Below are 22052 nucleotides of genomic sequence, written 5' to 3'. Positions count from 1 at the left end.
GGGGGGGGCACCGCTTTTGACTCCCCAGCCGGGTGGAGACAGCTAGGGAGCAGTGGCCCCTTAACAACCCCCCCCCCCCCCCCCCCCTTCCCTACGCACACAGACACTGGATACGTCAATGGTGCAAACGGCGTGCTTCCCGGCATGCGTCCGTGCATTATCCCTGACACCATATTTATATTTATATATATATATATAAATATATAATATATGCTGTGATTATTGTATACGTGCTGTTGTTCAGGTATTTGTCTGCTGTGGTTGTTCGTGACTCAGTGGAACATTCCTGGATATTTGGAAAAGACTGACTGCTCGCACGCTCTAACGAGTCTTTGAAAATCCCCCCCCCCCCCCCCCCCCCGGTGTCACAAGTAGACAAAATGATGTGAAACCTCAACCAACGAGTCACTTTGACTACTTTCATTCAGAGAAAGTGTGAAAGTCGTAATGCGTAACAAAAAGAAAACTGTATTCCCGTTGGACAAAATCCAGTTTCCTCTCATTTTTCTCTTTTGTTGCTTTTAACACTTTCACTTTTCATTCCTTAGAGTGAAAGAATCAGTCAAAGTAACTTTTGTGTTGAATGGGGAGGCCCAAACAGAAGAGCCCATCTTAAGTCTGTCACACGACTAAATATGCATTTACTGAGCTCACATTAGCAACACTATGACTACATCAAGTGAATGTAAAGCCTGCCTCCTTTTAGCTCTGTTTTTGGTCTCCACCCTCTCCAGCGGGTGAATTCCTCCGTCCCTTCAGTTACAACCTGCCGCCTGCTCACCAGCTAGTCGCTAACGCGGCTGCTTTGGTGTGAGCAGCTTTAGTTACAAGAGTTTGTCCCGTCTTTTATTCACTATAATCGACGTCTTTAATGTCACGCTGCGGTCATCTGAGCCACTGTTTGAATGGAGATGCGGATGAATGCAGCGAAATCCGACGCCGAGACGTCTGTGGAACGGGCTCCTCGGGGGGGGGGGGGGGGGGGGCTGGGGCGCTTCCGGCATGTTCTGCAATCACAGGCAGTTCAACTGTCCAGAGGACATTGTAGAAAAGAAGAAAAAAAAAACAGGTTTTGATTGTCAACAGGCACCACGGAATTTCCTTTTTCTACCAAAACACTGCAACCCCTGCAGGTTACCACGGAAACATGGCCTATATCAATAACAAGCGCCCCCTTTTCTTGCTTTTGCTCCGTGACGCACCTTTTTATTTCTTCCATATGAACAGTGAATGGCACACACGATAACAAGATCTGCCCCCCCCCCCCCCCTGAACTCTGTTTAACCAAGGAGCATTTGTGAAGTATCACACACATAAAAAAACTACCCTGACAATCATTTGGCATGAACCCCCCCCCCTACTTTTGTTTAGTTCTTTGTCCATTGATAAAAAAAGGAAATATAAAACAGAGCCCGTTGAGCTGGAAGAGGATTTCTGCACCAATGGAGTGTGTGTGCGTGCGTGCGTGCGTGCGTGCGCTTGCGTGTGTGCGCCTAAGTGAACCCGTGTGTGTGTGTGTGTGTGTTTGTGTGTGTGCACATTCACACAGCCCTTTCCTCAGGTGGCGCTTTCCTCAGAAGAACATGTGTAACTTTTCACAGCCACCGTGCCATCAGCATGCGCATTTTCTGCAGTGAACGCGTTCTCCTTCCATTCACCAGAAGGCAGTGAAAACAAGTCCTTCTCTGGTCAATGAGTTCACTGGGGCCGACGGCTCCTTAGACGAGTCTCGCAACCCAAGAGAAAAGAGAGACACAGAAGAGGGAGGGGAGGGGGGGGGGGGGGGGGGGGGAGAGAGAAACTTGGCGCCGAGACAGCACAGCGCACTGGGTATTAGAGACGGCGAACAAGGGAAGGTCAGACACCCCTTCCCCCCCCCCCTCCCTCCCTCCTTCCTCCACCTTCCCATTCCTCCGACTACTGCATCAGCAGATGTGCAGCACAAGCCCTTCATCAATACTGCAGACCACGGTGATAACAGCGTGAGTGTGTGTGTGTGTGTGTGTGTGTCTGTGAAAGATGAGATCATTTCACTACCGAGAGGCTTACGGGGCCTCAGTGACCAGCTGACAAGGTCATCCTCATGGTCCCAAAGCAGCTTTGCCCCTCCAATCAGAGGAGCAGCGCCGCCATCATCATCATCATCATCGTCATTGTCAGTCATCGTGGTCATATTCCACGTTGGAGACGCCTGACTCCAGTCAGTTTGAGTTTTTGTCAGAGTTAAGTTTAGTATACTTTAAAATGCGGTGTAATCAAACTCCTCTTTCGGCATTGCTTCAGCTTTAGTAGATGCACGGGGGGGGGGGGGGGCTGGGGGGCTTTTATTGTGACACGGCAACAACCATGTTTACGCGTTGGGTCTTTGAAACCAGGCGATGTTTACTTTTTAAGGCTCATGAACGTGACGATGACAGAGAGCACTTGGTCATTCATTAGTCTGCACTCACTTATACCAAACATTTCAGCATTTCTCATCACAAAAAAACAAACCCCCCCCCCCCCCCAAATGAATCCTCTTCTTTGTGAACCCTCACATTCATCACGCGGCGCCTCAAGGAGCCCAAACCCAACCCTGCTGAAAACCACCCATTTAAAGGCAGTTATGTTTGCACAGTGGCCTCTGCAGCTTAGGCCTCGGCGTGATTTAGTCCGTGTCATGTGAGGACGTTTCCTCGGGCTCGCGTTCTGACCCGCTTTAAGCCAGCGGGCCCAACTGTTGCGTGTCTTCGGGGGCCTCGACCCCCCCCCCCCCCCCCCCCCCCCTTTTTGGATCCGAGCTCGCTTGTGATGATGCACTGCATGCCGGGAGACCCGCTGGTGTCCTGTTTTGTGATTGGGCCACAGCACTGATCTCGTGTTGAGTGCTTGGATCAGTGTTGAAATGCAGGGACGGCATTAGTGCTTTTCTGTGGCACGGTAGGGACACCAGGGGGGGGGGGGGGGGGGCTTCCTTTGAGACACGTGGTTTGCACCATGGACAGCACCAAGTGTTTGCCAGTCCCTCACTTTAGCATCCCTTCTGTTGCTTCCAGGGGGGGGGGGGGGGGCTGAAGGTCCCTCGGACCATGAGAGCAGCATCATATGTCAACAGATCCTATTTGCAGACAAAGTTGCATCTATTGACTCAATTTTCAGAGCAATGACATCTTACAGGACATAAGGACAAAGTGCAAAAAAGGCAGTAAATCCCGCATAAAAGCCCAAAGCTTGAAGTGAACATGACGTCAGATGGCTTTTCCTGCTTTTTCTGTGCTCCAAACAGTAGCATATTTTTATCACTTTCCCTTTAGATCACATGTATTTCGCTTTTTATTTCGTTTTTATTAGGTATTCAAGTCAGTAGCACCGCGGTGACTTAGAGGGAAACTGTTTTTTAATGATTGATTTCAACGTTAATCGAATCAGACTTTGGATAGAAGGGCTGTTGAATTACGCGGTGCCAAATTACGCACAACAACCAGCAGCCACATCAAACCCTCCAGCTTCTTCTCCTCCACGAGCTCTCAGTGCACACAGAAAAAGTGTGTGCGGGCGTGCATGTGCGTGCGGGCGTGTGTGTGTGTGTGTGTGCGCGCGCGCGACCGCGCGCGCTGGATGGGCAGCACCGCTTTTTTCTGTCTTGATCTGAACTACTAACCAAGTCTTAAGAGAGATCAAAATTCAATCCCGTTCTGAGAAGAAAAAAAAAAAAAGAGAAATGACGTTATTTGAATATGTGCCCAAAATCCTTAATGAATAACTTAGGACGAGTAGGAGGCAAATGCTGCCCCAGCTGTTTCCTGTTGAAAATGTCTGTGTAATGTAGATAAATGTGAGGGATTTTCTCTCTAAATCCGACTCCTGTTCGCTAAATCTCACTTCTCCAAAACGAGCCTGCGCAATGGAACAAAGTCGGAATATTGAGATGTGACATTGCCCGCATCTCATCCTCTTTCTCCCCCGTTTTTTAATGACTTCAAACAAGTTCCTTTTCGCCGGGCTTTGTCTCGCGGAGACCCGTGGGGATGTCTAGCGCTCTTTCCTCTCAGTGGCGTTTATGTGATGTCTTCAAGGTAACTTACCTGCTTTCCTTTGACACTATATATTATCACCTTCACTTGCTCACTATTTGCACAGAGAGCATCCTCGGTTTAAACTGGAACTCCACTTGTTTCAGTTTAACGGTTTTACTCTGTTTGAACGCATGACGCAAATGTGGATTTATTCTGACTTGTATCGGGGTTTTTTTAAAATGCATTTGAAGAGCAAGTGCCTTGCATGTTTTGATGACTTATGCATATTTCTTTTCAACAGATAACGGGAGATTGTCCTCGTTTAGTTTTTCTCTCTCTTCTTGACATGAGTCGTGCATGAGTTTCCCCCCTCGCGGATGAATGGGCTCCGGTCCTCAGCGCGTCTGTGCGCTCTTTTTCTCCAGAAAGTCTCAATGCAGCTCTGCAACTTTTCAACGAGCAACACTGCTGAGTGTGCACCAATGAGGGCTAAATGATCTACCCCGGAGCTAAGGGAGGGAAGCCTTAGCGCGAAACGCTTCACGTGCGGCTGGATAATGTCCCGCGTTTATTCGTTTTTTGCATGTATGTTTGGCCCAGTCGGCTTCCTCGGCTGGAGCCGTTTTCCATCTCACAGTTTGGATCGGAAAGATCCCTGGCGCTTCTTGCATCTCTTACTCTGCTTCTTCTTCTTCTTTTTTCTTTTCTTTTTACACGTGAAGCACTTTTGGTTTAGTTGCGTGCGCAGTAATCCGCCGAATCGCCGTTTTAAGGCACAAGAGGGATGCTTAAGCACCACAACCGAGTGGTGGTCAATTATATACATTTTCGATTTGAATTGATTACCATGGATTTGTCTTAAGGGCATGCAGGGGCTGAGAGATGACGAGGACAGGCGTGCGCGCGCGTGTGTGTGCGTGTGTGTTTGGCACCGAGTGGAAGTTTGGATTTAATACATTTTTCCTCTCCGGATCCTTGTAAAGTTACAATCCGAGGCCGCGGGCACGTTTAAAACCGCCTCTTTTATTTGAGCAGAACTGACGCCGGCAGGTTGCTCACTGGCTTCGGGGGTTTATTTTGGGGGGAACCGTTTAGTGTCGCCACCACTGTCGTGTCACTGAGCAAGGCACCGAGCGGCCAGCAGTGTAACATGCGTGGGACTGAAATAAACCCAAAGTCTCACCCCCCCCTCTCTCTCTCCCCCCCCCTCCCGGTGCTGCAGAGTGCGATGTGCTGCATCTCCTGTGGCCACACCCTCTCACTACTGCTGTGCGTCCTCAGCCTGACTCCGGCGGCGACGGGGGCGGGTCCAGAGACCCTGTGCGGGGCGGAGCTGGTCGACACGCTGCAGTTTGTGTGTGGAGAGAGAGGCTTTTATTTCAGTAAGTGCATCTTTTTATTAATTCATAAAGGTTGGCTGTATCTGTCCCAGGGCTCTCCACCTCCAGCGAGCTCATAAATAAAACAGCAGCCGGTTTTGACATCTCGTCTTGACTTATCCCCCCTGCATCAATGTTCCCTTTCTTCCTCCATCCATCGCATCTTTTTATGTTCACGTCCGTCCCTGCCCACTTGTTTTAATGTTCCATTCTCGTTGACGGCCAAGATTTATTTTAAAAGCAAACCTAAATGAAACATGGAATACAGATAATTAATGATCTGTCGGTGGCAAATCACACTTTTGCCCATAGGCAAAGGGCTTTAAGTGGAAATTGGCTCACTATCTCAAAGAAAGAGGGGTAGAAACTTTGCAGTGAAGTTCCTTTCTTTTTTTTTCCACCAGAGAAGAACAAGCGACCCAAAGAAAACCCTCCACTAACAATCCAGTATTTAAATCTCAGATTTTTTCCACTAAGGGAACAACCCAGCCTAGAACAGCACAGGATATACGGAGCTACCGAGGTTAGGTGCAATGCTCCACCGGCTGCCAGAGCTTCTCAGGACATGTATCCCGATCCTCCCGTCAGGTCTGAACACAAGAGAGCTCTATAAACCAATTATTATAAACCCCGGAGGGCCATCGCATCTCCCCCAAAATAATTAAAAGATCTGTGCATTGATTTACTGTCCCGGGGACTCCTGTGCCGTTCTGACTAAGCAAACCAGTCTTAATGGTTTGGTTTCAGTTCCAAAGTTATGAAAGCGTTTCCAAATGTGGTGGACTTTGTCAGCTGCCAATTTAAGGAAAAAAAAGAAGATATAATATTTCTGTGGGAAATCGGCAGGATCTATAGTGTTGTCTTTTGCAGTAATTGACTGCTCTTGCCCCGACCTGAACCTGGAGTGGTGTGTAGATACACCTCCTTGAGAACTTGGTGACGGATGGAAGATTACAGGGGTCAAAGGGGGACACGTCTTTGAATCCCAGCCTCAGTACAGCAGTGGAATAGTGCACCGGTGGCCTTTATGAATAACCTCATTGAAAGACAAACTAGACTATCTTGCAATGGGACCATTTTGGCCGCGCAGCAAAATCTGATCAGCAACCTGAAAGTGATTGAGTGACCATAAATATCTGTACCAATCCGTTCGTCCATTGGGTCTATATCTCCATCTGAAAGCTGCAGTCAATCCTAGGATTTGATGCTCTGTATCATCCGCTGCTCATTTTGATAGAAAGGCTGCTTCTCGGGTTAATCCTCTGATGAACATCCCCGTCATTTCACTGTGGGACCACCTCAGTCGGCCCTTCAAACAGCACATTTTTGCAGTCATTTAAAGAATTATGTCAGCCCCGAAGAGTCCGGGCAATTTTAACTGGAACCCTGGATGACGTCCAGTGAACGTTTTTTAAAATCCAATTCCAACGTTCAAATAAACGTGTAGTGAGGGTTTGAGACTGTCAATCGGTGTGGGACCAATTTGTGTCCAGTCCCACCAGTCACCCAACCTTCCTCTAGAGTTTTCTAACCATAACTATGTCCTACGTTATTACGGTTTTCATGCACAGGTGTTGTAGAAATACTCTGAAACAGCTGAACAGCCTGAACCATTCCAAAATGTCATTGAGCTCCGTACAAAGTTTTTTTTTTTTTGCACAATCATCCAATATGGACGTTCTGTCTTTTGAGGTCATGTCGCCATGCACCTTGCCGCCACATTCCTCCACCCTTTCATGCGGCCCTTTCGGGACCAGGCAACATCACTCTCTGCCTCTGGCCCGGCTGCACGCCGTTGGCCAGAGACTTTGTTTGGAGAGCGCCCAAGCGGCTGCAAAGCTGCGAGTCTTGTTCGCCCAGATGCTGCTGACCACTGTGAAGTGGTCGTGACAGCTCGCTCGATCGCCAGTTTTCTGCCAGTAAAGACTTTTTGGTCTCTGAATTCCCTCCACAGCAGCACTTCGCTCGCATAAAGGACCATGTTATCCTCATTTAGGCTGAGAGACGGCGGAATATCGGTGACTCGCTTTGGGGTAAAAGATGCATCGCATTTAAGCATGCGTGTGACGCGCGGATCACATATTTTCTTCTGAGGTGGTGATTTCAATAACTTTACAATTTTTATCTCAGTGCAAAATGTTCCCCAGGTGGCTACAGCTTAAGGCCAGTGGAATGTTGAAGATTTTGACACGGTTTGAGGGCGTGCAGATATTAGACAGTGTGAGAATGCGACAAAACGTTGGCTGCTCGTAGAGTTTTACTACAGCTTTGTAAATGTTTCTTGCAGGCTACAGAAGTCCAGCACCACCATCCGTATTCATCTCACGAGAAAGTTTTGAATGGATGCCAATGTAACTCATGAATCCTCCTGCAGGATAGACTTCTTAAACAAGAACAGACCCTTTTGTGGTACGGGGAATGTGTTTGTCTTTCCCGCATCACCTTACGCTGTGCAGTCACTGAACTGCACAGCTTCCATCTATCAATGCCACATTTTCCTGCGTTGAAAAAGAGGTGTATTTCACCAACACTCCGTCCCTTTTTTTCCCCCCCGAGACACATGTCACCGGTGAAGCAGCACACTTGCATTCTAAGACGGAAGGTTTCCAACCCTGACAGATATGCTAAATACTAGTTAGTGGAAATCTTTTTTTAGCATTGAACTAGACTGCCGTCTACAAAACAGAACCCCCCCCCCCCCCCCCTACACTGTAGTCAGTTTTTCCAATTATTAGCCTGACCTAGAAATCCCCAGTAGTCTTTGTAATGCTTTAGCAGGCAGGACAGTGGGGTGATTTCACTGCGATGTTCATTCCATGAATCAGATCGGTTATACGAGGTTTTTGGCCAGAGTATGATGCTAAGTGGCTCCCAGTCCTAAGTCACTTCATATTTTATCAGTTCTTGCTAAAATATTCACATTTACTTTCTAGAGAGAGCATAGATATAACCTTACTGTTGATTCATGTGAAATGAATGATGTGCAAACTCTTCTAAACTATGAGATGGAACAATCCATCATTTCTAAACCAGGACCTAATTTTTGCTACACAAAGTTCCGCCAAATGTGAAACGTGGTGTATATATTTGAGGTTGTTTGTTCTCGTATACTGGAAAGGAAAGAGGAAAATTGCTCTCAGCAGCCATTGATGAGACTTCCTCTTTAGTGTTTGTGCCTGTCAATGTTATTCAAAGCCACTGGAGCTGCAGGGAGGTAGAATGTGCAAACAGCACGTCACAAGCAAGCACGCGCACACACACACAAACACACACACACACACACCTAGGTCTTGTCCCTCAGCAGCAGGGGATTATGTGGATTACAGGATGATCACAACACCCCCCCGTCCCTCCCGCCCGAGCTTTACACCGGACCTGGAAACACAGCGGGAGGCACTGCGAATCTGAAGAAAGACCTCCTGTGTCCTCTCCATCACCGAGAGAAGGTGTCATTTTCCCATGAAGACCTGAACTCAAAAGCGCTCCGACCCTTCTGCGAACTACTGCCGGTCGGAACAAAGAGGCACCTCATGAAAAGGACAGGCGAGGCGTTTGGTTCTGTACATCAGCCGAACCTGAGACACCGGGATCTTTGGAGACTCTCCATCAGGTTAATCCACGTGGGACCCCAACAAGCAGCGCATTATTGCAGACATCGTGAAGGTTGATATCTAGGTCCCGCGTCATAGTCTCATACAATTACTTTATTTTTATTTTTCTAGTTGTAAAAAAGACAAAGAATCCGGCGCGCTATTAATCACTTGTCTTTGCACATGGGAAGACCACAGACAAGGCTGTTTAACCACAGTAGGTATCTAACATGTTAAGATTAACCTATTTTATGATAGATACCCATTGTCCAACAAAAAATCCGAGCATGCTGTTTTATTCTGCACTCAATAAACCTCAGATCTTTTATGTTCATCAGAAACAGAAGGATTAGATGTTGGTTCCTTTACTGGCTGGAGCTTTTGATCTGACACACCTGTCAATAAATCCCCAAACTACATGTTCCATGCACCGCGGAACACCGCGGTATGTGAAGCATTTCGGATTGCACTGGTTTCCAAATCCGCCTCAAAGAATGCCATCGTTTGGAGGTATTTAGGTCTACATTGAGACTAGTGCTGCGAAACTTAAATCTTGTTGAGTGTCTTTGGATGAGATTCCAGCTGCGCAGTAAAGCGAGGAACACCTCTCTCCTGCCATAAACTCTTTGTGGTACCGGCGATAAAGAGGTAGTTTCCAGGACTTGAGCAGTTCTTACAGGCGCTGCCCAGCCGTAAACTGCTTGACACTTGGCTGGAAGAGCAGGCTCCAAGAATCCACTTCGTTTTTTGACCATTACCAAGTGGTAAAACTGCAATGCCACTCTGGATTAGGAGGAATCCAGCCATCAAGGCCGCTCCTTTGAGGAATCAACGCTATGCGAACTGATGCTAGGGGGCATCAGATGAAACACTATCGCCGACTCTTATTTTGACAGGTTGTCGGTGCCACCGCATCGTTTTCTGTTAGGACGGGTCCTACAGGTCCTACAAAGGAAAATTCTTTGAAGTATTAAGCTGTTGAAAGATAGGTCTGAAGTTCCGTGCCCGGCGCCCGGAGGCAATAAGTCAGCTCGGATCAACCGATTGGCCGAGAATTGCCTCAGTAGAATATGACCTTGTTGTTTTTGGGCGTATTTTACTGACCGGTTTTGAGCCTCATCGATACGTCTTTGAATACCCACCAACGTTTCACCATAAAGACGTGGCGTATCACCTTTCGTATCGCTGTGAATTACAAACCGACAACAATCATCGAGACATAACTGCACTCTGTCTCGTCATGGCGACGGAAACGCTGACACAGGCTTTTCTGATCTGACCCGAAACTTTCGCTCACCTCCCCGTGGCCACGTGGCCGCCGGGCGGGAAGCGCTGGCCGGAATGGTTGTTTACCGTTATTTGTTTAACGACGCTCACAATAAACAACTTTTTATGAGGGATTACAGCAGCTATATGTGGAATTGAAGCATTTAAAACCTTCCAAAGCTTTTAGACCTGATTATTATACGCATGTTTTTCAAAAACCTGCCCGAGCTGATTATCCTACATGTTACAACCGGTGCCAGCTGATTTCCTTCTCCCTGCCAGCTGTTTGTGCAGCAGGGTTGCAAGCTATTTCCAGAATAATAGCGGATGTTAATTTGTAAGGCTTTATTGGGAGGGATTGAAAAAAACAGGCCAGGCAGCAAGGCCCAGCCTCGCTTTTGGCTTTCAGCAGCCATTATATAATCGCCAACCAGGGCCGAATGCCATATTTCTCTTTCTACATGATATCAGGTGTTTGTGTAGCAGCCAAGTGTTGATTTCACTGATCATACTCACTGCAGTGGGTTTGTTCAGATGACAGAAAAGCAAGAATTATTACGTAGAATACCTGGATATGGGAGATGTAGCTGAAACTAAACTAATAAATGCAAATGCCAAGAATTCTGTCATGTCTATTTTGGCGCTTTGAGATCTGGTTCTTATGCTGTCTAAATTATGCAGGTGCACAGTTCATTTTTAGGATCATTCTTACCTGATGTGCAACATGAAAGTCTCTTCCTTTTTCCTGCCTCTTATTCACACCTCCATCATCCTCCGATCTGCTTTGCGTCCAAGGAGAAAGGTGCTATTTGAGTAAAAGCGGCTCTCCGTCCAGAACAGCATTGTCAAGACAAAGCAGGCCGAGAGCAGGAGTTAATGCACTTTGTCAGCAATGGCAGGCTTACGAACCAAGAACTATTAACTCAGAGAGGGAAAGGTATTTCCTCCTTGTAAATGCCATATTAAATTATTATTATTTCATTCGGCAACAGGGAAAAGCCCATCTATGCTATTTTGCTCAAGGTGAGCAGGGAACTGCTAACAGCGGGTCTGCATTTGTCAAAAAGGCCACCGAGAGACGGAGGGTCTTGGGGGGAGCAAGGGAGTTGAAAAGGGCATTGTAGTCACGATCGTCACTCGGGTGCAATGGTGCCAACGTCTTGAGCGTCTATGTTCTCGTGGCTTTTGTCAAAATGAGCCTGGAGCCTAGAAGCTTGCACAGCTGGTTCTGGGGGGGGGGGGGCGATCGAGGCCCAGAGGGCAGGCTGCCGGACAAGCCTCCAGGTTAAAGATACAAAAATGCAAAAATGGCTGAGTGGGATATGCTCAACGTTTGGGTGACTGCGGCCCCAAATTCTCATTGTTCCAAAGGCCTTTTGCTCCACCCTCTTTCTGCAACAGCATTATTTTTGGTTTATTCCTAGTAGAGGGGGGGGGGGGGGGCAGAAGTTCTAGGTCCACTCTGTTTGGCCACTATCTACTCACCACTCACCTTTTTAAACAGGTAAACCAGGCTATGGCCCCAATGCACGGCGGTCACGCGGCATCGTGGACGAGTGCTGCTTCCAAAGCTGCGAGCTGCGGCGCCTTGAGATGTACTGTGCCCCCCCAAAGACCGGCAAACCTACCCGCTTTGTGCGTGCGCAGCGCCACACAGACATGCCGAGAGCACCCAAGGTTAGTACCGCAGGGCACAAAGTGGACAGGAGCACAGAGCGTAGGACAGCACAGCAGCCAGACAAGACAAAAAACAAGAAGGTGAGCACAGCACCAAACAGATACACTCTCAAGTTTTACTGATCAGGAAATGTGTAAGAATGACGAGAAAAGGATTGATGTTTTGGTAGCTTCTATCAGAGCATACACTATCCTGAGAAAATGTTGACATTAGTTTTCTTTCATTTTCTTCCCACAGAGACCATTACCTGGACATAGTCATTCATCTTTCAAGGTATGCATGCCAGTACCTCTTCATTTCATTTTATTGCTAATTTTTCACTCCTCTGGTCATTTAAACCTCCCTACTCTGACATTCTCCAGAGTTTTCAAAAAAAAGAGCAACCTTTATTATCAAAATTCAAGTGCTTAATTGAAATCAGATCATGGGCGTGGCTGGGCTCACCAAAGAGACATGGCAGGGGCTAAATTGGCCTCAGTGTGAGTGTGCTGGCCAACTTGTGCTCTGCAATCCCACAATAGGTACAGGGTCCTGTGGCACATCTTTTCCCCAAAGTCTTAATCTCTGGGCCAATGAAAAAAGGATTGAGGTTGTGATGCAAACTCTGTTTCAACTTGGGGTTGCCAACTTTGACTAAACTTTGACTGTGTGCTTTTTAGCCTTCTCTCAAAAAAGAAAACCATTAGCAAGAGAAAGAACTAAGTGTTTTTTGTGGTAGACCCGGTAGCACTCAGAAGCAGAATCTCCACTCTGCTACTGTACGTTATGTGCTGAAATTCTGGCATCTCACCGTAACAGACACATCCGGAGCTCCTATCGTATTCGGCACATCTCCGTGTGCAGTGGCTTCTCCACCACTCAACTCTTTGAACTACTGCAGCTTTAGGAATCCTCCTCTCGTTTGTCTCTTTTAGTCAAACCGCTGCGCTGCAGCTAACTTGCGCTGCATGACGAAAAGCGTACCTGCTGAAAAGTGATACTTAAATTAGGCAAACAACTATTTTAACTGTTTTCTTCATCCAGACCTTCACCAAAGCTTGCTCACTTTATCCTGTAGCATCCTGTGTCTCGGCTGTATTGCTAAAATGTGTCTGTCTTTCATTGCAGGAGGTGCATCAAAAAAACTCAAGTCGAGGCAACGCAGGGGGCAGAAATTACCGAATGTAGGGAAGGCGCGAATGGACAAATGCCCAGCAACTTGGGAAGAGAGAAGGAATTGGCCTTACCTGGTACCCCTGTGGAATGGTTCACTGTAAAAGAAAACAGAGGATGCTAACACATCTTCTAAAGGTTCTTCAAAATGATTGAAACCTGAGAGCTAAGTGGTGTTTAAGGGTTTGATGAGGGATCTTGTGATTATTTTATACACTGCACCATTCCATATCGGGAGGAATTCTTTCTAAATGCAAGGTAACAGACTAGTTTAGCTGCTGAGACACGAACAAGCGCTTACCTCCGTGTGTGAGCTGCAGCTCCAGCAAAGGTGGGAAACCCATCGGGACTTCAGCCAATCAAAGAGCTGCGGGCTGTGTTTAAGAATGAGTGTCGTGTACCCTGAACTATTGCAGGGGGTAAATATGTTTACTCTGCGAGAGTGGATTCATTCACTCCTTTAGTAAGACAGGATACCATGCCAGCGGTCCCCGATTACAGTTATTACCCCAGGTTGTCTTTATTCACCGTGCATTGGCCAGGATACTTTTAATAAGTAAAACCAGGTTTGCTTTCAAGGGCAAAGACCGGGTTGCTCTTCATCAGAGTTCAAACATTGTTTTAGTGATTTTACCTTGAGCTTGACTCCCAAAGTGGAGCCCCATGAAGTTTTGAGTCCAATCCAAACCCCTCTTAAACCTCAGAAAGCATTTAGAAGCTGGGGTCTGAGTCCACGATCCAAACACTTCTACAACAACAGATCAAGCACCATCGGAGAGGATACTCAGGAAAGTGGGAAGTTTAAAACCAGAGAAGAGAATTGACCCAAAGTTCAACTGAATTAAGATTCTCACCCGTCAGTTCATGGTCCTTTTTGGAAAAGTCAAAAATGGATCATCCAGTAGACTCAAAGTGCATTCGGCATAAACTGGTGGAATAAGTCAACCAGCAACAATCAGAGCCAAAACCGTGGCCAAAACCGATTTGTGAACAATCCAGTTAATGGTGATCAACATATGAGCCTGTGTTCAAGGTCGAGCTCATGTCATGAAAGTTTAGTCAACAAGCGCTCTACAAAGAGTCAAATATTTTTCTTGGTCTCAAAGAACACTATGTTCCTTTTAGTTAGACGCAAAAGAAGGTTCAATTGCCATGTATATGGGAAATATAGCTTGCGATTGATTGATATTCGAAAGCTATGGCTTTTGGTGGCTGCTTGGTCTCCATTGTGCGCCAGCATGGCGCCAGTCAAACAATACTCCTCAGCATCTGTCGCAAAGTCCACCGGAGAGCCACGGAGATTTTTGACAGACTTGGTAAATAACAATTACTTCCTGGAGATATGAGCTAGGTCGCACGTATAACAGAACCCAAACACGCATTCAAAGCACCCCTAGTGTAAATGCCAGTTGTGTAACCGTGAGCAAAGGGCGAGCACACACAAACACGATTCATAAAAACAACAGTTCTGAGAAGTCCTTGCATGACGACCGACTGTCACGGCTGTTTGTTCAAGCCTCCGTACGCATTTACAGTCATTTTATCGCACAAACCACCCGAGGCATCTCATCTCTGCTTCTGCCTCCCCCAGCCCGTGTATAATCAAACAGTACTCCCCTTTATGTTAACCTATTACTATCATTCATTGTACATGATGGTTCCATATAACAAAACTGTATTAAGATTCCTATCCACTGTATAATGGTGCTATTTTGTGGTTTGTTACTTGCAAGAGATGGCTGAAATACACAGATGGCAGGGCTTACATTGGAGGTCTTCCCTTTTGCACAGCCTTGTGGCCACCATTTCAATAGTGTTTTTATTTGTAAGCGAGTAAATGTATCTTGTGTGAAATCCGTGAATGCATGGAGATTTAAAGAAAAAGAGAAGATAATACCATGTCGTGGTTCCAAGAAGGCAAAAACGCTATTTTTTTTCTACTGTTTTTGAATCATTTCGTCAATATGCATCCCTTCTGCCAAATAACTTGACGAAAGTACTGTGAACTGTGATTCTTCCAATTGTATTGAGATTGTTAAAAAGTCATGGTTTGCTTTCGTCTGTCCTGTGTGTGTCTGTGTGTGTACAGGCACACAGCTGGAAGCCAAGGCGGTCATTATCGGTCATTAAAAACACGCGAGACCACATAACTGTAGCCACAAGTGGTAATTACAAGAAAATAAAATATTGAATTTGCGTTCATTTCCCAAGAATCTCTTACGTCAGACACCATTATTTTCTTTTTTTTACCAATACCCATTGTTTCTATTAAATTTTCAATAACGACATTAAAGAGTGCGTGACATCAACGCTGGTTAATATCGCACATCTTCTAGATTAAGGAACTACTTCCTGCTGGGTGTTTTAATGTGAAGACACCGGCTAACACGTGGGTTCAGATTGTGGCGACGGCTTGTGGGTGGGCCCATGAAAAATATATTTATAACTTTTGAATTTTGATTAATAAGACATTAACACACAATAAAAACGAAACAGATGTTCACATTTTGTTATAATTTGTTTAAATTTTATTAGGGTATTTGAGAATTGTACAAAAAATAAAAGAACACGGTGGGACCGGCAATCAAAGGATTTGATTTTGTGCGTTTTATTCAGGCATTTGCCCGGCGTCGTCTGTAGTTTCCAGCTGTGTGGAATGCTTGTAATAACGGCTTTCACAATCTCCAAGTTGATCGGCTTTTGATTTTGACCTTTGCAGTCATGAACGTCATTGGCAATTACCACATTTACAAAAATATATAATGTTTTAAATTATATCCAACCCCTACTCGGAAACAGCTGAAAGACATTTCATTAAAAACACAGCGTTGCTTAATAGTCAAGTGGAGTTGCGGAAAATGTGCGACAGTGGTTTTGCTAACGTTACGTTCGCGACAGTGGTTTTGCTAACGTTACGTTCGCGACAGTGGTTTTGCTAACGTTACGTTCGCGACAGTGGTTTTGCTAACGTTACGTTAGCGGAAGCTACTGGTGGGAGAATGGCTGCGTTTTGTTGCTAATCAATTCAATGTTTTGCTTTGTTGGCGGAGGAGCTGTTTACTTTACATAGTCTAACCTTGAGAATGAGCCAGGAGTTTGGTCCTTCAAATTCAAACCTACTTTAACAGAATTGAAATTAAAAAATGTGTTTTTTGTAAGAGGATTCATCAGTGTCAACAAATTGTATAATCAGCCGACCTGGCGGTTGAAATGAAAAAGAAGTTAGTTGTGGAACAGATAACAGAACAAACCAAAGACTTTTCCTTAAAAACAAAGCCTCCCCCTTTTCTCCCCCAAAAAAAGCTCACCGTCCAACAAACTGTTTGATTACAGCGCTGTTATTTATGGTGCTTGATTGCCTTCTGTAGAAAATAAATACTGACAAATTGTTCACCATTCCTGCTGAATAAACCACTTGTCAACATCACATACATGTCTCTAGAGTTGTTCTTTTATATCATGCAGCATGCACACAATATATTCTTTGCTAATTAATTGAAAATAGATGTATAGATATAAATCACATTGATATTCAGACACATGACCTCAGGTGCCTCGTGTTTCGCTTCATCATCCCTGAGATGTTTGCTACATCTTGAATTTAGAACACCTGTGGTGATTTTGGCAACACGGCAGCAACAAAACATTTTTATGGGTAAAATACTTCCTGAATTCAAACACAAGTAAAAACCTCTGGGGCAGCATCATCCCACAAAGACAAAAAAAAATCAGGCTGGTAAACCTCTTTTATGAGGAGCTCAAACAGCTCGTAACTGCAGAGCACCGTGATACTTCCTCAGGGGTGGCGGGGTCCGCCAAAGCAAATGCGGCGGGGCGTGGTGCTCCCCGAGGCCAGAGGAGCTGCACGTTCAGCTCTTTGGAGGATGCTCACACTGACAGCCTGAGCCCTGTCAGCACTTTTTTTTTTTTCATTCTCGCACGGATGTGTGCGCGGGACAAACAATCAAACGCCGGCGTATCGGCTTTCTGGCCGGCTCGCAGCAGACGGCGGAGATAAAAACGCGAGCAGCTGGGGAGGAGGTCGGGGAGGTCGCGGCCACCCTGGATGTTATTTCATCCGTCTCTGTGACTAATACACAATCAATTATTTTACCCTAATGGCCCAGTTGCTGGCTGCAAGCTTGCAGGATTTAGAGTTCAAATAAATGCGCATCCGGAGAAGCCCCCCGGGCGGTGGCAGGTAACCGAGCCATCACAAATGAGCCAATTATCAAAGTGAATACTGATGTTCAGTGTCATGCCTCTGCAATTATTCTAAACACACAAAAGTCAGGATTGCTTAAAAATGCTCTGTTTATCCTCTCACATGTGCTAACTTTGTATTACACCGAGTGCAACACAGGGATGTTTGAACAACCCCGAGAACCAGGGTGGTTGTGGAAAGAACACACTGCATCTCCCATTGATCTGCGTGCGCTCACAGTCGAGTGCATCTGAGGACACGGGCTGAGCCCTGAAACACAATCTCTTCTCACTCTTCAACTCCTCATCTTAAGCACACAATTGTCTTTTCAATGACCTTGTGGTTTGTTTTCTTTTTTTACGACACATACCAATTTTTACTACTTATTCTACCGGTTGAACAGGAAAAGTGGTTGTGGAGGCTTCATCGGTGTTCAACCGCCCCTCCCCCCCCAGTTGGACACACAGGATTTCACTCAGACGGGTTTAACTTTTGCTCCTGCTGTTGTCAACTCAGAATTCATTTTCACTAATCCCATGAAAATTCACATATCTGAAGGCCAGCATCCAGTCTTGGCTGGCAAGGAGTTGATCATTCATTTTAAAAATGTACAAGTAGCGTCACTTGTTGTTGTTGTTGTCTTAAAGCCCAGGTCGGATGTAAGACGAAATATAGACAAGAGCGTACAACAAGTGGACCACCACAAGCTTCCCACTACAGGAAGGAATGTGAAAAAAAGGTGCCACCTGAGGAGATTCTCCCTCTTTCTTAGTTTCAGTCAACAGTGGAAATTCACTGAGGCTTGTTTATAGCAGGAGAGCGTTGGCTCAGCTGTGTGCTTTAAGAACCCGTGATGTCAGAGCAGTATTTTCCTTGGAGAAACTCTCATCAACTGCATTGTTCCAGGAAACCGCGGTCTGTTCTCTGGGCGGCAACAACAACAACAACAACAACAAAAAGACTCAACACATCCTTTTCTCCTCCTACTAGAGTCGGTGATGAAATGCAACCTGGTGATTTAAGATTGTAATAATGTGTTGCCCCCCGCCAGGAGGGCAAATTTCGTGCACAACGCCGGTGACGGAGTAATGCAAATACTGCAACTGACAGGTCGATGAAAAAACTACTCTGCAGCTTCCTCAAGTGCAAGATGTAAACCACGCACGAGGCCGAAAAACGATCCGGACGCAATTACGGCCGCGTAGAACAAAACAAGAGCGAAAATAAATCGGCGATAAACTTCACTGGCATCGGTTGAAGATTTGACGAGCTGCTTTGTGGAAACATCACGATGTTGTAAATAAAGTTCATGGAGACCCACATTATCTCATCCAGTCCTTGAATCCTTCAAAGGGTCTTGAATCTTAGGGGGGGGAGGGGGGGGGTCACAGTTACAAGATTAAGACCTTCACCACGGTTCAGAGTTCATTGAATCTTCTCTTCGGACGGCATCGATTGTGCTGGGTGTCGACTGTCCACACGAGAACCTTGCTGCAACCAGACATATGGGAAAAGTGAAGGAGAGATTATCAGAAAAGAGAGCGAGAAAGGTTACAACAACAGAGCACGGAGCTCACAAGTTCAGTTTTAATTCTGCTGGAGCGGCCGTGCCCCTGTGGACAAGTTCAGTGCTTCAGTAGAAGCCCGAACCCTCCAACAATAATACTTACAAAATAAAGGCTGACCGCTCCAAGTAAAATCACTTCAGCTGAGTTCAATAGCTATTATTCATGTCCCGGCTCTGCAGCCCCTGCGCCGCGGCTCCTGTGATGCTAATAAGGTAAGCCTTTTGAGCCGAGAAGAGCTATGTCAACATCAAGGCCCTTTTGGTCTGCGCTCGCCATCGCCTTTCATCCTTGGCTGATGAGGGCGCGGGTTCTTGGCCACCGCGGCTTGATCACAACGCTGTGGCGGATCAAATTCCCATTTTTTTTAAATGAGTAGGAAGACATTTGGGGGGGGAAAAAGGTCCATTTTGTTTTCTTGCCGGGAATCAGACGGGAAGATCGATGCCAGTCTAATTTGTAAACTGAATGTGAGGCCACGTCCATCGGCCTGCGGCCTCAACGTCTCACCGCTCCCAAATAAACACAGCATGTCTTGTTCGTTCGATCCGTACGGACCTTGACACGTTGAAAAAGTAAGCATCTTGCTCACCGTGACATTGTTCAGTCGTGTGTGGTTTCTGCACCTTTTCTGACGGCAACTTCTGTTTTCCGAAAAGTGCCGCCAATGCCGAGGGGCCCTTCACTTGCCCTTTACCTCTTTGGTTGCCAATAGAAGCCTGATGGTGTCTAATTCCCTTTTCCTCAGTCAACATCGTAGACGTTCATGGTCTCAAACTCTTGCTTCAGGTTTTCTTCAGTAGAGCATGATGTTAATTTTAGAAGTTTTCACAGCAAGTTCATCATAACCTTGCTTAAAAATGCAATTTACAAAGTTTCCATTCAACGGATCTGCGGTTCAAAGAAGACTTAATGTCATTCTTGGTGACAGCTTTAAGCTAAATGCTAACGCCAGCGCACTTGCAATGTTCCACGTATTGCTCTTCTCGGAGAGAGACCGAATGAGTGCGTGTCATATAACTAATCATCATAAGGAGCAAAGATCTGTCTTCTTAGTCTCACCTGTTCACCTGTGTTGCTGACTTTTGTGGACGGTCCATCATTGCTATTCAGACCCGGCCTGCTCACCTGCTGGGTTCATTTCAGCGAGAGGAAATGAACCCAGCAAAAGATTCACATTCGGCACCTTTGAACCCATGTGAGCTGCCCCGCTGCCGCCCCTCGACGTGACGGAAGAGAGGCCCCTTTTATCTATTTGAATTAATCACACCTCTAAACGGACAAAACCGTGACCCCCCCCCCCCACCCCTTCCCCCGCTAACAAGAAGAGCTATTCACCTTCTCCTTTACCAAAAGAACATCCGTTAATAGAATCACAACGGTGACTTCGGTCTTCCCGCGACCTCCGGCCTTAGCGATGGAGGAAGCCCTGCTGGAGATGCGACGCTTTCTCACGTTGAACAGGTTTGGACTGTGAGCCAAAGCGCTCGTCTCCCGGAATATATAAGACAGGTGGAAGCACCCTCTGCGTACTCGTTGGGGAAGGGAAGATCGGGCCAAGACACCGACCAGCGACCATGATCTCCGTCTACTCCGCCCTGTACACCCTGGCGCTGTTCTCCGAGCTCGGCGGCCGGGCGGTCACCGCCGCCATGCCCGCCCCCGAGACGGCGGAGGACGCCGCGCTGGAGCAAGGCGGGTTCTTCTTAGGGGACGAGTCCATGGCCGAGCCCGCCGTGGTCCCTCCTGGGCACTGGCAAAGCCTGGCGCTGGAGGACGCCAACGCCAGGGAGGAGGACGGGGGCACGAAAATCATCTTTGTCTCGGTGAGTGTTGCAATTGTTAATTGAGTCGAAATACCTTTCATTAATAATTATTTGCCGATTCACTTTTTCATAGCTGTTGTTTTACGTGAAGAAGCTCCTTTATGTACTCGGATCAACAGCATGTGAATCAGATCTAAAGTTACCAGCTATTTGGACCACTCGGTTACCTCCGAAATTAATCTACTGTAAAGGTGATTCTGAGTTTGCAGCTGTCGGATTCTACCAATAACAGTCACGCGTCATAACTTTTTCCTGTAGGAGATCTCTTCCCATAAACAACCGCAGCTAACCGTAGCTCAAAAACAACAAAAGAGCACATTATCTCCATCCTGTAACTGAACATTCAAAACCCTTTCTTTTCCAACTTGGGTCACCGTCCTCGTCTCCACTCCAAGGCAATACTTCGTACACATCTATGAAAAGCTTTCACGGCAGCGCCGGAAAAAAACCCGCGGGAAACACGATTTAGCCCCGAAAGGTCGAATGAACACAAGCCTATAACGAGTTATTGGAATCTCAGTGGGAGGAACGCTTTGGCTGCGCTGCCTTTGGAACTCATCTGCCTGGTTGCGCCTCCTGTGTGTCGTGAACATCGTGGGTTATCTCCGCGGCAACGGGGAGCAGGACGCCATGTTGGAGAGAGCAAAGCGGGCACGGTGTTGGGGAGGGAGGGGGGGGGGGGATTTAAACGGGCCACTGTGATGTAGTGAAAAACAGGGGGGGGGGGAACATTTCTTCCAAGAGGTTCTTGCAGCTTAAATCCGCAGGAGAAAAAAAAGAAGAAACAAACCCAACACCTGTGCATCATCTGACAGCTGTCACACGTTGGCAGGAAACTGCGTCTAACCAAAGTCCAGATCGCGCCGCGTGGAAACGCGCGTGTGTGTGTGTGTGGCCTCGCGTTGTCACGTGCAATCAGTGACCGGTGTTCTTTTGTGTGCGCAGGACATGAGGCTGAAGGGACGCCGCGTGCTGAACCCGGCCTTCGGCCGCGGCCCTCCTCCGCTCGCCGACCGGAGCTCCGGCCTGAAGGTCGATCGCAGGAACTCTGACCTCGACGGTGAGTTCCCGCAGACCCACAGCGATGCCAACGGCACACCACAGCCATGAAGTTGAGATGTTTATTAATGGTGCGTTTTCCTCCCTTTCCCTTCTAGTGCTGCGGTGTATGATAGGAAGAGTGTACCGACCCTGCTGGGAGGTGTAAATGTTTCCCCGAGCTAACGTCAAGCCCTGAATGTGCTATAAAAAAAAACTAAAAAAAAAAACTTGGGAAAATCTTTCTTACAGACCTTTTTACAGCCGACATCTTAAAATGTGCTCAGCACCCCATTGAAAAGGGCAGGTTGTCAGAATCAAAATCCCAGTTGCGTTTTGTGGCGCCCATTCTATATTCT

The 22052-nt window shown here is 46.8% G+C and overlaps 2 protein-coding genes across 2 annotated transcripts; both read left to right on the top strand.

Annotated features, from left to right (window-relative positions):
* Positions 1–3224: 3224 nt before the first annotated feature.
* On the top strand, positions 3225–16487 carry igf1 (insulin-like growth factor 1). The gene is made up of 5 exons (XM_037460592.2): positions 3225–4055; positions 5218–5377; positions 11735–11988; positions 12146–12181; positions 13016–16487. The coding sequence occupies exons 1-5, from the start codon at positions 4008–4010 to the stop codon at positions 13073–13075; spliced, it is 558 nt and encodes a 185-aa protein (XP_037316489.1). The 5' UTR covers positions 3225–4007; the 3' UTR covers positions 13076–16487.
* A 3861-nt stretch (positions 16488–20348) lies between these two features.
* On the top strand, positions 20349–21925 carry pmch (pro-melanin-concentrating hormone). The gene is made up of 3 exons (XM_037462198.2): positions 20349–20655; positions 21601–21715; positions 21813–21925. The coding sequence occupies exons 1-3, from the start codon at positions 20407–20409 to the stop codon at positions 21860–21862; spliced, it is 414 nt and encodes a 137-aa protein (XP_037318095.1). The 5' UTR covers positions 20349–20406; the 3' UTR covers positions 21863–21925.
* Positions 21926–22052: the final 127 nt, after the last annotated feature.

Source organism: Pungitius pungitius, chromosome 2 (assembly GCF_949316345.1).
Source record: "Pungitius pungitius chromosome 2, fPunPun2.1, whole genome shotgun sequence".
NCBI lineage: Eukaryota > Metazoa > Chordata > Actinopteri > Perciformes > Gasterosteidae > Pungitius > Pungitius pungitius.
This window is presented reverse-complemented; position numbering and strand designations above follow the sequence as displayed.